Genomic DNA, 14,811 nt, shown 5'->3' with positions numbered 1-14,811 from the left:
TTTTTTGTCCCTAGAAAGTTGAATTGTCGCTTGAAGATTGCGTTAAAGCTGAAAGGAGATTAATAATGCAATCCGAGGATGATTTGTGGAAAAAAATGAGGAAGAAAAGAATATGCTCTTCTACCTTTGGTCTCGTTTGTTGCAACAAACGTGGTCCTTGGACCAAAAAAGGTATTGAGAACATAGTTTTCCCATCGGACATTGGTTTTTTAAGAGCAGTGCAATATGGTAAAAAAATGGAGTCATCAGCCCTAAAGGCTTACGTCTCTCATATGCATGAATTGGGCCACAAAGTAGAAGTATGTCAATCAGGACTTATCGTAAATCCAAGAAAACCCTGGCTCGGTACCTCACCTGATGGTGTGGTCTACGATCCAATGGAAGACCCAGCCATAGGCTTGGTGGAAATAAAATGCGCGTATGATATAAAAGATTAAATGCCTTCATTTGCGGTAACCCAACCAAAATTTCAAGTAAAACTATTAGCTGGTAATCCAAAATTAAATGAATCTCATCTCGAAGCAAGTAATGGGTCAATTAGGTCTTTCAGGGTACGTGTGGTGTGATTTTGTGGTATATTTTGAAAAGGGGTTAATTATTCAACGTATTCGGTTTGATTATGATAAATGGGAAAGTATGGTCTCTAAATTAGATGCATTTTATTTTAATTATATGCTCCCAATATTGGCCAAACATGAACCATGTGATACTCTTTAGTGATACAGGGTAAATTTAATGATTGTCAACTTATCCTAACTCAAGATGTATTATTTAAGATATTTTTTAGCTTTTAACGAGATCAAAAATTAATTTGTGATAAACTAGATTTAATGAAATTGATCTTAACGTTTTTTTTAAATTTAGTACAAAATAAATTGTTCCTATTTTAAACGCAAAAATCCTCAAGATCACTTTCATTGTCGCTTTCTTGATATTCGATAATTTCTTTGAAATTTTCTAAAGGTGGCTCGATGTCGTCAAGCTCATCATCCTGAACAGTAGTGCCAAAGTTAACTATCGGATTTTGAAAGTTGGTTAGAAGAACCACAACAGTCCATAACTGGTTAATCACTGGTGCTAATGAAATCGGGACAGGTCGATCTAAAATGTGATACCTTTTCACCCTATTAATACGTCTTTCCACGTGTATACGAAGTGTAGCTATTTTTTGTGTTTCCTTGATTTCTTCTTTGGTGTACTGGTCTTTATCTCTAAGAAACGGTGGAATGTTGAGAGTCACGTTTATTTTTTTAGTGCTTCTTCGATTAAAAACCCTTTGTCCGCCATGACGCTATCCTGTGGATCAAACTGCATACCGTAAAAGCCGCTCTTCGCTGTCAGACATTTGTCCGAAATATTTACGGAGAATAATGCCGAGACAAACGTTACGTAACCTCTGGGGTTAATTCCAATTAAACCTTTCCAAGTGTTCGTGGATTTATAATTAGAATACGTTGCTGATTGCGGTACAAGTGACTTGGACGCATCTATAATACAGCGGGTACTTGGATATTTCTGTTTAAATATCTCTGGCATGGTTTCGTCAATTTGTTCCCTGGTTGACCAAATATCCATCTGTCCTAATTGTAAATACATGAAATTAATCCATGAAATACATGTAACACTTATGACACTTTCAGATACTGCGAAGCGGAAAGCAAGGTCCTTTACAAAAAGACCAAGTCTAAGTCGCATCATCACAACCAAAAATTGATCTATAACGGAAAGCTTTCTAGGTCTGCCAGCAGGGGACGTAGAATCTATTTTAGTGTCCTTTCCCCTCCACCAGACAATATTTTCACCATTAGATCCCGGATTTAAATAATCAAATAGTCCCATAAGTTTTTGATAATTGGGAAGTCCAGTGTAAAAACAAATGTCTTCATCTTTATCCTTTATGGTATCAATGCTTAGTACTCTTCGTTTCAGTTCTTCCTCCAAGCGCTTAGTTTTGGCCGTTTCCTCCTCAAGTGAAGTTTTCGTATTATCCAAATGAAAAGCCAAAACGTTATTCTTTTCTTCCAGAATTGCCAGTTTATTTTGAAGCTCTTGAATTAAATTTTGGTTCTTCACTTTTTCTTCATTGAAAATATTTCTATTATCTTTAAGGTTTTTGGTCAATTTCATTATAATGCTCTTGCATATCTTATTTTTATTTTGTACATCTTCACACTCTTGCACCTTTGTGTTTGGAACTTCCGTTGAAAAGGTAGCATTAACATTTGGTAGAGGACGCTCATCTTGTAAAGCTGAACTAGAATTTCCACCCGCAGTTGTGGCTTCATCCATTTTTCCACCCGCACTTATGCCTTCATCCGATCTTCCAACAGCAACTGTGCCACCAACCGTTTTAGATACACTAGCATTGTCTTCAGATGTTTTTCTTACAACAGTACTTTCATATGGTTCCCAATTAAAATTTGAAGGAATTACGCCATCGATTAGTTTGGTCCTTTTCTTTCTAACGCTTACTTTGAAGTCTTCATCTTTAAAATGCAGAGAGCAAACATAAATATTAGCCACAGGGTTATACAAGTAATCCCGTCTTCTGATTTTCTGGATCCATATTTTACGCAATGGTTCTTGGGATGGAACTCGATGATAAGTAACCTATATATTAATTTGTTTTAATTAAGTTGTATACTACAATTAACGGTAATGAGTAAATAACTCTTACTTTATTTCCTAATAAATCTGTTGGACCTTTCTGGGAACATTTGAAAACACAACAGTATCGACTCCCCATCACAAAGGCTTATCGATATAAATAATTCTAGACAAATAAAAAATGTAAATTGGAACCCTAATAACTTTATATGAAAATGGCAACAGAAACTTACTTTAATAAAAACGTATCAGTAATTTATATACCAATGTCTTAAGATTAATAGCAATAATTATCTTAGAAACTACAACCTAAAACAACCGACAGAAAGCAAAGTTTACTGTTTAGAAAAATTGTAGCAGACGAATTTTAAAATATTCATTTGAATTTCAACCACTGCTGTCATCTATGTAGTAAAGTGATAATTAAAAAGACAGTCTTCGTATTTTACCCCTGCGCGGTAGCCGCACAGCATGTAATTGGAAGATAGGCGTATAGGCTTTGTATTTTTTAAGAGGAGCAAGATAGCTCTGACCGCGTGGTCAGGACGGTTTCAGCAGACAAAAGCTTGTCACTTCCCAACGCGGTCGGACGGTCGCTGGACGCCATTTTGTTTGGAAGTTTTTATTCAAGATATTTTTGGAGTTTGGAGTCTTTCTGCATAGTGTAAAAGGTAAATATTATTACTTTTGCTATATATTATTAACAATTTAAATGTAACATTCCATTTTAAACCAAATTAATTTAACTATTTGTACCCTAATAGAAAATATGCGAAAACAAAATTCCCGATCTCAACCGTTTAATCAAATTACGATCTGGGATTATGGATTAAAACTGGTAGCTGAACTCAATCTATATTGGTATAAATCCAAAAATTAAGAATTGAAAAAGGTAACAAATTAAATACCAATCTTTTTTAACAATTGTGCTAAGTTTAAACTGATATATGGTACTCATTAGGGTGGTGGGAGGGGCTGTGAAGTAATTTTTTTTAGTCTTAAAGGTTATTTTTGTAGAGGTTTGCATAAAAATAATATACGTGCATTAGTAATGTGACTTAAGATTTAACTATATATCAAAGTACTAATTATAATTAAATAGTCAACATTGTATCAGTCAGCGGGCGCCTGAATAATGCAATAATATAGTAAAGCAATAAGAGTTGCATTATGGACAATCTAGTTAATCTCAGTAAACGACATATGAGAAGACAACGAGCTAACTATATGAAAAGTGTATTAGATAGGATAACACAAAATTCTGAGGCCTGCCACGAATTTGATAATATTGAAGTTGTTGGCGAAGTTCCAGCTCAAACTGATTATATTATTAGTGAGGGTGATGGTTGCGTAGAACAACGCATCATTAATAGTGATGTAACTTGCTATAATGACATAAGTTGTCCTTTTGATAACTCAAGAGTTTTCTGAATCTGATAGCTCAGTTAGTTTTTTAAATCACACTTAAAAAATATAAGTTCCGACGATGAATCTACAGATTTAGCTCAAGATTTAAGAGATTGGATCACTAACCACAATGTCGATACAATTAAAGTCAACAGCTTACTTACAATATTTAGAAATCATGGTCATAGAGATGAGTTACCAAGAGATTCACGAACTCTTGAAAACTATGAGGCATACTACTGCAATTTCCCCAGTTTCAAATGGAGAGTACTGGCATATCGGCCTTAAAAGTCGACTAATTAATTTTTTTGATTTACATTCCGATTATCCAGACGATATATCCTTTGCGACAAATATTGATGGTATCCCATTATTTGAAAGCTCAAATAAAAACTTTTGGCCCATTTTAGTAGGAGTGTACAGATTTAAAAAAGGAATTATTGGTTATGTTTTCCCCGTCGGCGTATTTTGTGGCGATGGTAAGTCAGGGTCTACTGCTGAGTTTCTTGGTCCATTTATTAAAGAGTTCTCTGATCTCAGTGAAAATGGATTTTCTTATGGGGAAAGAACTGTAAAATGTAGTTTAGATGGACCCTTTATTTTGGACACCCCAGCCAAATCTTATGCGAAAAATACCACTTCAGTTTGTTACAATGTGCGATATACATTTTAGCTTCCCCTACCATTAGCGACATTCAAGCTGACTACGCTGAACAACTTTTAGAATTATACGTTTCATCTTTCCCAGATTTTTATGAGGAAAAATTTGTCAGTCTTAACGTTCACTCTCTTACACATTTAGTAGCAGACGTACGTATGTTTGGGCCTTTAGATGCATTCAGTGCTTTTCCTTTCGAAAATCATTTACAACTTTTAAAAAAAAACTTCGTTCTCCAAATAAGCCTCTTCAGCAACTGTGTAAACACCTTAATGAAGGTCAAAGATTTTACCCTAAACAACATAAAAATTTTGGAGTAGTTCTTAAAAAGCCATTTACAGGCAAAAGTGAGGAAGTAACAAATGGTGTTCAGTCGTTAAAAAAAGTTGAGACTTCCCATTATTCTATAACCACTCGTTTAGCCAATAATTGTGTGAAATTAACTAACGGTGAAGTAATTTTAGTAAAACACATCTACCAGACAAAAGAAAATGAAATAATGTTAGTGGGAAATGTATGCAAATATTATGACAACATTTTTACGTATCCTTTAAAGTCATCTGTTTTAGGTATGTTTGTTGCCCGAATTTCCAGCAAAGTTAAATCGTACCCTGTAACTGCGTTTGAGCGTAAATGTTCCTTTTACTTAAACCAGAAAGATTCTCTAGCCACAGTTATTCCGCTTCTTCACAACTCTTAGTTTTTTTTTAATTCAGAAATTACGTAGTGGGATAAGAAGGGTTTAGCTTTCTATAAGTTTTTTTCCAATGGCACATAAGTAATGACATTTCCTACGGATTTCTTAGTAACATCGGTAGATACATTGGATAATTTTAATACTTATTTTTTAATTATGGTGGGTTAAATTCTTGGAAAATAAATTTGCGTATTTTTAAATTCAGTAGAAACACTTAATGAAGCATTGGCTATATCTAAAAAAACATTTATATCCATTAACATACAATAATATTATTTTAATCTGGGGAAAACTAATTATTTATAAAACTGCATTCAGCTTTATAAAAAACATAAACATTTGACACGGCCAAATACAGGGAAACAATTAAAACCCAGCTAGTCCAGTTAGCGTTTTGCTTTTCTTTTTTTTTGTTTTAGATGTTCCTGATATTTAGTTTCTCTGAAGGGACAGTAGAAGCAATTCCTCTAGAATGGTGCAAGTCGGAAAAGTCCTGTTATGGGCCGCCAGCTCGTTTGAACAATGAAATAACAAAACTAGTAAAGGAATCTGCGAAACCCGATTTGAACTGGAACTTGTATGACGGGAAAATTTTATATAGAACCCGTATGTGTTACCTCCAGAAAAAGTAGAGATAAATAAAATGGCTAATTTTCTTATGTCTAACCATTTATAGCTGATTATAGTCGAGCCCGAGATAAATTAAAGAAATCAGAGATCACCTCTGATTTGGCCAGCGAAGGGGAAACAGTTAAAGGCAAAAGGCGGTAGCGTCCTGTTCAGAGTTTTCAATCAGTTGAACCCACAGATAGTTCTGAAGGTATGTGTGCAATTTCACAAAAAATCTTGAAGTACTAGAAATATCTATCCACCTACTTTTCCCAATATACAGCTGATGATCCAATTTTGGCCAATAAACCAAAAACCACGAAAGGCAGGAAGCCTATTCAATTACATAGGCCCCTCCTATGCCTTTAAATCCAGGTAATTAAATGATTTTATATAATTAGTAAGTTACGAAAAGTTCAGCTCATCTTATCTTGATTTATAATGCAATTTTCTTAATATTTTATAGTGCAAGTCGCAAATTCATTGCAAAACACGGAGAAGAATGTAGATGTTTCTCCCTCGAAGCAGGTTAACGGAGATGGTCCCTTAAAGATGTTCATTAGCGAAAATGCAACTCTGATGGATAATTATGGAAAAGAAAACATATTTTCAGAATCTGAAGACTGCTTATCTTCAAGTGAATCTGAAGATACTACCTTTTATTTCTTAAATAAAAACTCTTCAAACAAGACCACAGCGGCTCGTTCGGATTTTTCGAACTTAAAGAAAAAAACTGTAAATTACAGAAAAAGGCTGTGCAAGTGGTAAAACATATTTGGAAGAATGCTCACAAGCAAAACAGAGAAACCGAAATCTGAACGATATTATTCCATCAAAAGAAAAAGGTTTACGGAAGGTTATTCCAACGAACTTTTCTAAGGAGCTCGAAAATGACGATGGATTTTCTTCACAAACAGACTGTGATACTTTAAGGGACCAAAGAAATATTTCCGCCACCAAGGATAAACCAGCCAGAAATTTAGATTTAGGTAATTTCTATCTTATTTTTATATTCATACTTATCAAACTTAACTTAAATTTATTTTCAGAAAGTCCCATAAGAAACATTTCAAGGACTTTACATAGGAAATCCGATTATCTAAATGGTACTATATCTCTTATTTACTCTTGAAATATGCCTTACATGTATATTTAAATATTTAGTGTGATATAGAGATTATTAGAACACCTTATTTTCATTTAATATTAATAAATATATGACATGGAGATGAGCGTGAGGATGCTGAGTCGTCAGGGACGTTTCTCAATTTACATAATGAGGGGGAGGAAAGGTAGCCCAAGTCACATTACAACTTCTAAAGCCTTATTTTTAGAGCCATCTAAATATAATAGGGAAACGGTCGTTAGATGGCTAGTAATGGTGGAATATAAAATGTCCAATCCAACGTTCTAAGGCCTTCTCTGTTATTACCACTTTCTATTTGAAAAATAAAAGCCATAACCTAGACCGTAACTTTGTTCACTCGTTGTTGGAACATCATTGTGGGAGCTAGAGTACACCGATTGTCTGGGATTTGAAACTTCGGCTAATGTTAATTTAATACTACTCTGAGGAGGGGGGGGGGGTTGGGTTTAGAGGGCCCTTTAAGGGTTGTGTAATATTTTTAGAAATGCTTACTGGGGGCCGTTTCGACATGTAAAGCTTGGTTTCCACCAACCCGCGTAAGAGCGCGTCATAATGTTAATTTTTTGTCGCGCGTAAAAACGTTTGCACGTTTCCAAGTTGATTGTCGCTTTTTGACGCGTGCTGGTGGAAACCCAGCTTTAGTGGCTGTGGCGTAGCCATGGTTGGAGCATGTTCCAACGCCCGAAAGTGTTTTTATTAAATAATGTTGTAATATAACGTAACCTTAAATTTAAAATATTTAAACTTGCTAGTTTTCTAGATGTAAGAAAAGTAGGTTATATTTTGAAGGAAACAATTTTTAAGAATTAGTTTTGAGGGAGGTTTTTTGTATTTCTTGTGTGGTAGTTAGGGGGGGGGGTTGCTTAAAAACTAGATTGCATTTGGTTTGACTAATTATTATAGTATAGTTTTTAGCTCTGACTGTTTGAAATTGCCTATGCTATTACATATTAAAGGGGGGTAGGTGAGCATATGGTTTCCTAAATATAAATGCATTCTTGTGTAAAACGTATTGTTGTTTTTTTGTAGATCAGTGTGATGCTAAATGTAAAAATTAAGTGTTGATTATGTTAAGTGATCTTAACACTAAAATGGACTTTCTAATGAAAAACACCGAATATCATGGCGGAAATTTAATAGAAACAATGGAAATTTATGATTTTTAAAAATTGCCAATTGGCTCTCTAAAGGATCTCAAAATAGTGGAAAAGCTTCTAGAAAATGATGATATTAAAAAACAAGCTGTATGTCTCAACTTCATGGTTATTATATTTGCTTTTTTTTTAAAGTTCTCATCTTTTACAGATCAGAAATTTTTCCTCTTACGGTGGAAGAAAACTAACAGATTGTTGCAGAAGACTCTTCAATAATGTTAATCTGCATGACATTGTACTACAGTTTAATTGGGTGGGATCGGAACAGAAGTTTGCGTTCAATGAATTAAAGATAAAAACGTCATAATATATAAATTAACAATTTTATTAATAATAAATATAAATGAAATATAGAACTTAATATTTTTTTTTGGTACAGGTGCAATTCAACAAAATTTCAAAGGTGTGAAGCAATTTGCTGTTGAAGCGGCTGTGAAGAAATATATTCGCGGGGCTCCAGATAGAAATGGAGGACAGTTGAAACGCAAAAAAAATTAAAATAGTGACACGGATCTTTAAATCTTTGCGATGTGAAACTCAAATGATTTTTATACGAATTTTTCTGACTAATTAAATTCAGTTAAATATTTAACTATAGCGAATGTTGCGTAAATCTAGGGTGTAAAGGGCTGGCTAAAGGTAGGCATAAGCGGGGCTTGAGAGTTGGTTAAATGCTGGTTTGAGAGTTGGTTACATGCAGGTACATAATTGGGAAAGGACTTAGCTACGTGTAGGTCCAAAGAATGAATAAATAAATACTGGCGCAAGTGACGGCTTAATTATGGAAACTGAATTGGTTAGTTACTAACTGCAGAGATGGTTAAATAAAGGTATAAGCGCTGGGTAAGTGTTGTCTTAATATTGGAATAAGAGTTGGATTAATGCAGGCATACATGTTGGCGAAGAGGTAATTCAATGTAGGTCTAACGCTCTAAATGAATTGGCTTAGTTAAGGCTAAATTAAGGAAAACGTATTGGTAAGGATTAATAAATGTTGGAATGGTGTTGGCAAAGGCGCTTGACTCTAACTGGTAGGGCAACACGTATTCCAACTGATGGCCATGTAGGACATGGCCGCTTACTCACCGTTGCCGCGCCTACACTGCCGTCCAACACAATTTCACTAGCTGCTGGTCCGCCAATTTTGTGCTATTAGGGTACGTGTATTAAATTTATTCAAATGAATTTTTGTTTTAAACATAAATCTGTAATTAATGTATTTATTTCAATTTTAATACTTAAACAATTGTGTTTTAGGATTGGTGCGACCAACTTGGTAGTGACTTTAGTAACGCATCTGGCCTAATTCGTCACAAGTGTCGGTTTAATCTTTATGCTTCTAATTGTAAGGAACCTCGGTAACTTGATGGTTTTAAATTGCATTTTCTCTCAATAGCATGATATATTTTATGTATATAAATGCATTAACTGTATTTAATCATTCAAAACGAAAATTGAGATTCACTAACCAGATAGGAGGTCCACGCTCCACAGAAGCTGACTGGAAAACGTAACAATATTCCACCGGATTTCGAATTTCATCCTGATTTAGACGTTAATATAGCAAGTGCATTGAGTGGAACAGTTACGAAGGATAACATTTTTCCAAATGGTGAAGATGAATTAAGGAGGAGTAATGCGTTTTCCTCTCAGGGTTCCACAAGATTTAGGGATAACCTTTCAAAACAAATGAATACATTACGTGGTCTTAAATGGTATATAATTTTTCAGGGACGATACTCCAAGGCACCGGCTTACACCGAGAGAGGAAATCTTCTACGGCACAGGTTTTACCACTCTTCGGGAAAATATGCTAGACACTCAGATATCGGAAGCCATAGCAAAAATGAAAAAATCAGTAAAGGAGTATGATAGGGAAGTCTGCGGCTAGACACTGACTATTTTCTGAAACTAAGCATACGAACGCCTGTTCTTACTACAAATACTTTAAAATGAACGATTACTAAAAGAGTATGTCAAATATTGCCCGGTCTATGGTCCAAGGAGACTCGCGGTCCGAGGGGGTAACGTTTTAAGGAGGGTAGGGTCTTTTAACAAAAACTCGCGTGAAAAGCAAATTGCGTGCGTAGGAATTTACGGCCAAGGTTTTACCACTCTTCGGGAAAATAAACTAGACGCTCAGATACCTGATCCATAACAAAAATTGAAAAATTAATAAAGGAGTATGAGTAGGAAGGCAGCGGCTGGACCCTTGGAGAACCTTTGCATGTATAGAATTAATCTTGGCCTACTTCCAGGGGCTATTAGGCCACACTTTGGCGCTCTTTGGCGCTCTTTTAACTCATCATAGGAAAATGGTAAACAGGCATACTACTCAACTTACCTCTACAACTCCTTAAAATTTTTGCACAACCTTTTAAACAACCTCTATATTTAAAATTATATTTTACTGACGAGGCTAGAAATCTTGCATCGTACATCAAAGGGTACCTTATTGAGAAGCCCTATTCAACACCTGAACCGGTCGGAAATTTGAAAATTGGAAGCAAGCAATAATATAAAAATTCAAAATGCTATGCCTCATTTCGGGCGGAAGTGTTAAAAAAGTCGCGTCAAGAGTAAATTGCAATTGTAGGAATTTGAATTTTAAACATTGTTTATCACAATTTCAAAATTACCGTTATACAAACATTTCAACTCATATATAAAAGTTGTATAGTATTTGTAAAAATATTTTACACTTTTTGTGCACGAGCTGGTGCGCAGCAGGCGAAATTAAAAAATAAATCGTCTCGAACTAAAATCGTAAAAAGTTTTATTTTCTCCTTCGGCAAGAAAGGAGGCTTAGCGAGATTCAAATAAAACAAAGTTAACGGAATGTTTGAGTGTGAGTTGCATTGTTATTAAGGACCCTACCATCGGTGCTTCAGTCCGCCCAAATTCATCTCCAATAAATTCAATCCTTCACTTAACTTTTATGGGAAACTTGTTCCAAATCTCAACAGGGACCAATAAGGGTAATGATTCAAGTAAGGTTACGGTCCAAAGAGGGTAGCGTTCAATGAAGGTAGTGTTGATTATTTTAATGGTCCAACGACGAAAGACAGTTAGGCTATGGTACATGGAGGATTGGATCCAAGGAAGGTTTTGGTCCAATGAAAGTAATCGTCCAATGACGGTAGGGTACTATGAGGGTAGGTTAAAATGTGGGTAATGTTCCAATTAGAATTATGGTTCAATGAGGGTCGGGTACAATGAGAGTAATGGTCCAATGAGGGTCGGGTACAATGAGAGTAATTGACTGATGATGGTAGGGTTCAATGAGAGTAATTGACTATTGATGGTAGGGTTCAATGAGAGTAATGGACCAAGGAGTAATGGTACAATAAGGGTAGGTTATTATAAGAGTAATGGTTCAAAGTGGTTAGGTCCAAGGATGGTAGTGGTCTAAGGCGGGTAGTGCTTCGAGGAGGGTTGTTTCCAAGGAGGGTAATAGTCCAAGGAGGGTAATAGTCCAAGGAGGGTTATGGTCCAAGAAGGGTAGTGCTCCAAGGATGGTAGGGCACAATAAGGGTAGGGTACAATGAGGGTAATGGTCCGAGGAGTGTTGGGCTAATGAGTGTAGGGTCCAATGAGGGTAATAGTCCGAGGAGTGTCGGGCCAATGAGGGTTCAGTGATAGTAGGGTCCAATGAGAGTTATTGACCAATGAGGGTAATGGTCCAAGGAAGGTAGGGTCCAATGAGGGCAATGGTCCAAGGAAGGTAGGGTCCAATGAGTGCAATGGTATTTTCCACGTAAGGCTTAACAAGATTTAAAGAGATAAAATTACTCTAATCCGTTCAGTTTCATATTTTATTCCCAACTGCCTTTTTATATTTTAAAACGCGTGTTTTTACTTTGGCGCACACCATGAGTCAAATTCAAATTTTAATATACAAGGTGTCCACTAAAAAACGATCGAGGGCGAATATCTCAGAAACCGTTTTCTCTAGGAATTTGAAATTTTTAAATGACGTAGCACGTGCAGGGGGCCAAAGAAGAATGATAACCTCGATGACCTTGAACCATGTCTTCAAGGTCATACAAATACTATCTCGAGAACCGTTAGTGCTAGAAAGTAGGTTCCAATTAGAAAAGTGTTCCCCGTCACGTTTTATGCCTACTTAGCGTGAACATGATCGGATTCGACCAATAGTAAGTCGATAAAAGTGTTACCAAAATCACAAAGGTCGTAAAAGGGAAAATTGCAAGACAGCGCTAATAACTCTAAACGTAATGGTTCTAGAGATAATTTTAGTATGACCTTGAAGACAACGGTTCAAGGTCATACAATTTTCCAAATATTAAAATATCCTACCATGATGCGATTGTCTAGCAAATTTCGATAATGTAGCACGACTTGTTTTGGAGTTATTAGCGCTGTCTTGCAATTTTCCCTGTTACGACATTTGTGATTTTGGTAAAATTTTTCTCGACTTACTATTGGTCGAATCCGATCATGTTCACGCTATGTAGGCATAAAACGTGACGGGGAACACTTATAATTGAAACCAACTTTCTAACACTTACAATTCTTGAAGACATGGTTCAAGGTCATCGAGGTTATCATTCTTCTTTGGCCCCCTGCACGTGCTACGTAACATAAAAATTTCAAATTCCTAGAGAAAACGGTTTCTGAGATATTCGCCCCTGATCGTTTTTTAGTGGACACCTGTTTAATATAGGTATATTATCTACTACGAGGTATCTACTGTACTCAAAATATATTCACCAGAAGAAGTCGCTCTGAAATAGTCCATAGCAACTGATTTCCACTGATGATTGCTTAACGCCTGCTTTGTTCTAACTATACCAGGATGCCCTTCGTGGGCTATGTTAATCGCTTGGCTGTCGAATGATTCTGGCATTAGTATTTGATTTCCTATGACTAGCAACCCATCAACTTAAGATATTTAATTTCGTATCTTTTTGCAAGCTTTCCAACGTCACTGGGGTTTACTGTATCCCACTTGATCTCGTCGCCAAGAGCCTCTCGAACCAAATTCAAAATCCGGTCTTTCATCATTTAGGCTTTTTGTCTTTTAGGGTTATGGCTTCTAAAAATGTGTCCCAAAGTGCCGCTAACCGCGCTTCATCCCTTTGGGTATCATCTGAATTAAAAATTGGTAGTCAACTGGATTGATTTTTCCTGGTTGGTATTGCACTTCGAAGTCATATTGCTGAAGCCTTCAAATCCAACGCTGAATTCGAAGGGATGTTAGTGATCGTGGATTGTTGAAAATTGTCACTAACGGTTTGTCATCTGTTAGAACGACAAACTTTGAGCCTGACACAAATAAGTGGTAACGTTCGCACCCGAATACGATTGCTAAAGCTTCTCGATCAATCTGGGAATATTTTCTTTCGGTCGAAGTCAGCGTTCTGCTGGAGAATGCAACGATTGTTTCGCTAAGTCTAATTGCGTAAGCATAGTGCCCAAGCCAAAAGAACTCGCGTCAACGTGAATGGTAGTTAGCTTTGTCGGGTCAAAGTACTTTAATGTTGTCGCTATCTTCAAGTGGTTTTTGATACGCTGCAGGGCGTAGTCTTGTTCATTGGTCCAAATCTAGTAACAATTTTTCCTCGTTAGTTGGCGTAGAGGTTCGGTAATAGTGGCAAAGTTCGGTATGAACCATGCGCAATAGTTAGCAAGGGCAAGAAAACTTCGAATTTCATATTGGTTCTTCGGTGGTGGCAGTGATTCGAGAGCTTCTATTTTTTTGGATCTGGTTAAACACCATTGCTCGAAAAGATATGGCCTTAGAATGTTAGAGAGGTTTTGCGAAATTCGCATTTGTCCTTATTGACGGTAAGATCATTGTCGCTTATGTCCACTGATGACATTTTCGATGGCTTTTTGAAAAATTTTCGTGGCGATGTTTACCCCGAAATTCAAGCGCTTGTAACGAAAAAGACCAATATGGGTTGAAAAGGTCGTAATAATCCTAGACGCTTAGCCGAGCTCAAGCTGATGGTATCCTTCATTTTAATTGATTTGACTAAACATATTCATTTCATTCATCGCGAGACGATATCTTCTATTTTCAGTGGTGTGTGACGTTCACGGAGTATCGCTATGTTAGGCTCACGCATATCCACACATATACGTATTTGATCTTTTAGTTTAAGCTTGATCACCAATGGAGATAACCACGTAGTTGGACCGGTAGCTGGCTCTATGATGTCATTGTTTAGCAGATACTCCGGTTCACTATTCACTTGTGGCCGTAAGTGAAAAGGAACCCGTTGGTTGTGTATCGCGATCGGTGCAATTGAAGGATTAATATGTATGTGAGCTTGAAAATTACGGAATTTTCCGATGCCGTTGAAAATAGCCGGATATTGACGCAAAATATCATCTTGATTAGCATTATTAGTATTGTGAATTGAAGATATGTTCGGGATCAGGCTTAACTTCTGTAATGTGGGAGCACCAATAGTATTGTACGCCGATTTACTTGGGTGTAAAAAGTGGAACACATCGTGAACATCATTGATTTTTGTAAAAAATTCCCAATTAGTTGTAGAGT

General features: G+C 36.2%; 1 protein-coding gene across 1 annotated transcript; it reads right to left on the bottom strand.

Annotated features, from left to right (window-relative positions):
- Positions 1–886: 886 nt before the first annotated feature.
- LOC149949744 (uncharacterized) lies at positions 887–2,746 on the bottom strand. Its single transcript, XM_090169482.1, has 3 exons — positions 2,678–2,746; positions 1,274–2,610; positions 887–1,211 (listed from the first exon to the last, which is right to left on the bottom strand). Exons 1-3 carry the CDS (start codon positions 2,744–2,746, stop codon positions 887–889), a joined length of 1,731 nt encoding a protein of 576 aa, XP_090025608.1.
- Between the last annotated feature and the right edge of the window lie 12,065 nt (positions 2,747–14,811).

Source organism: Leiobunum rupestre, chromosome 3 (genome assembly GCF_980474605.1).
Source record: "Leiobunum rupestre chromosome 3, qqLeiRupe1.1.hap1, whole genome shotgun sequence".
In the NCBI taxonomy this organism is placed as follows: Eukaryota; Metazoa; Arthropoda; class Arachnida; order Opiliones; family Sclerosomatidae; genus Leiobunum; species Leiobunum rupestre.
This window is presented reverse-complemented; position numbering and strand designations above follow the sequence as displayed.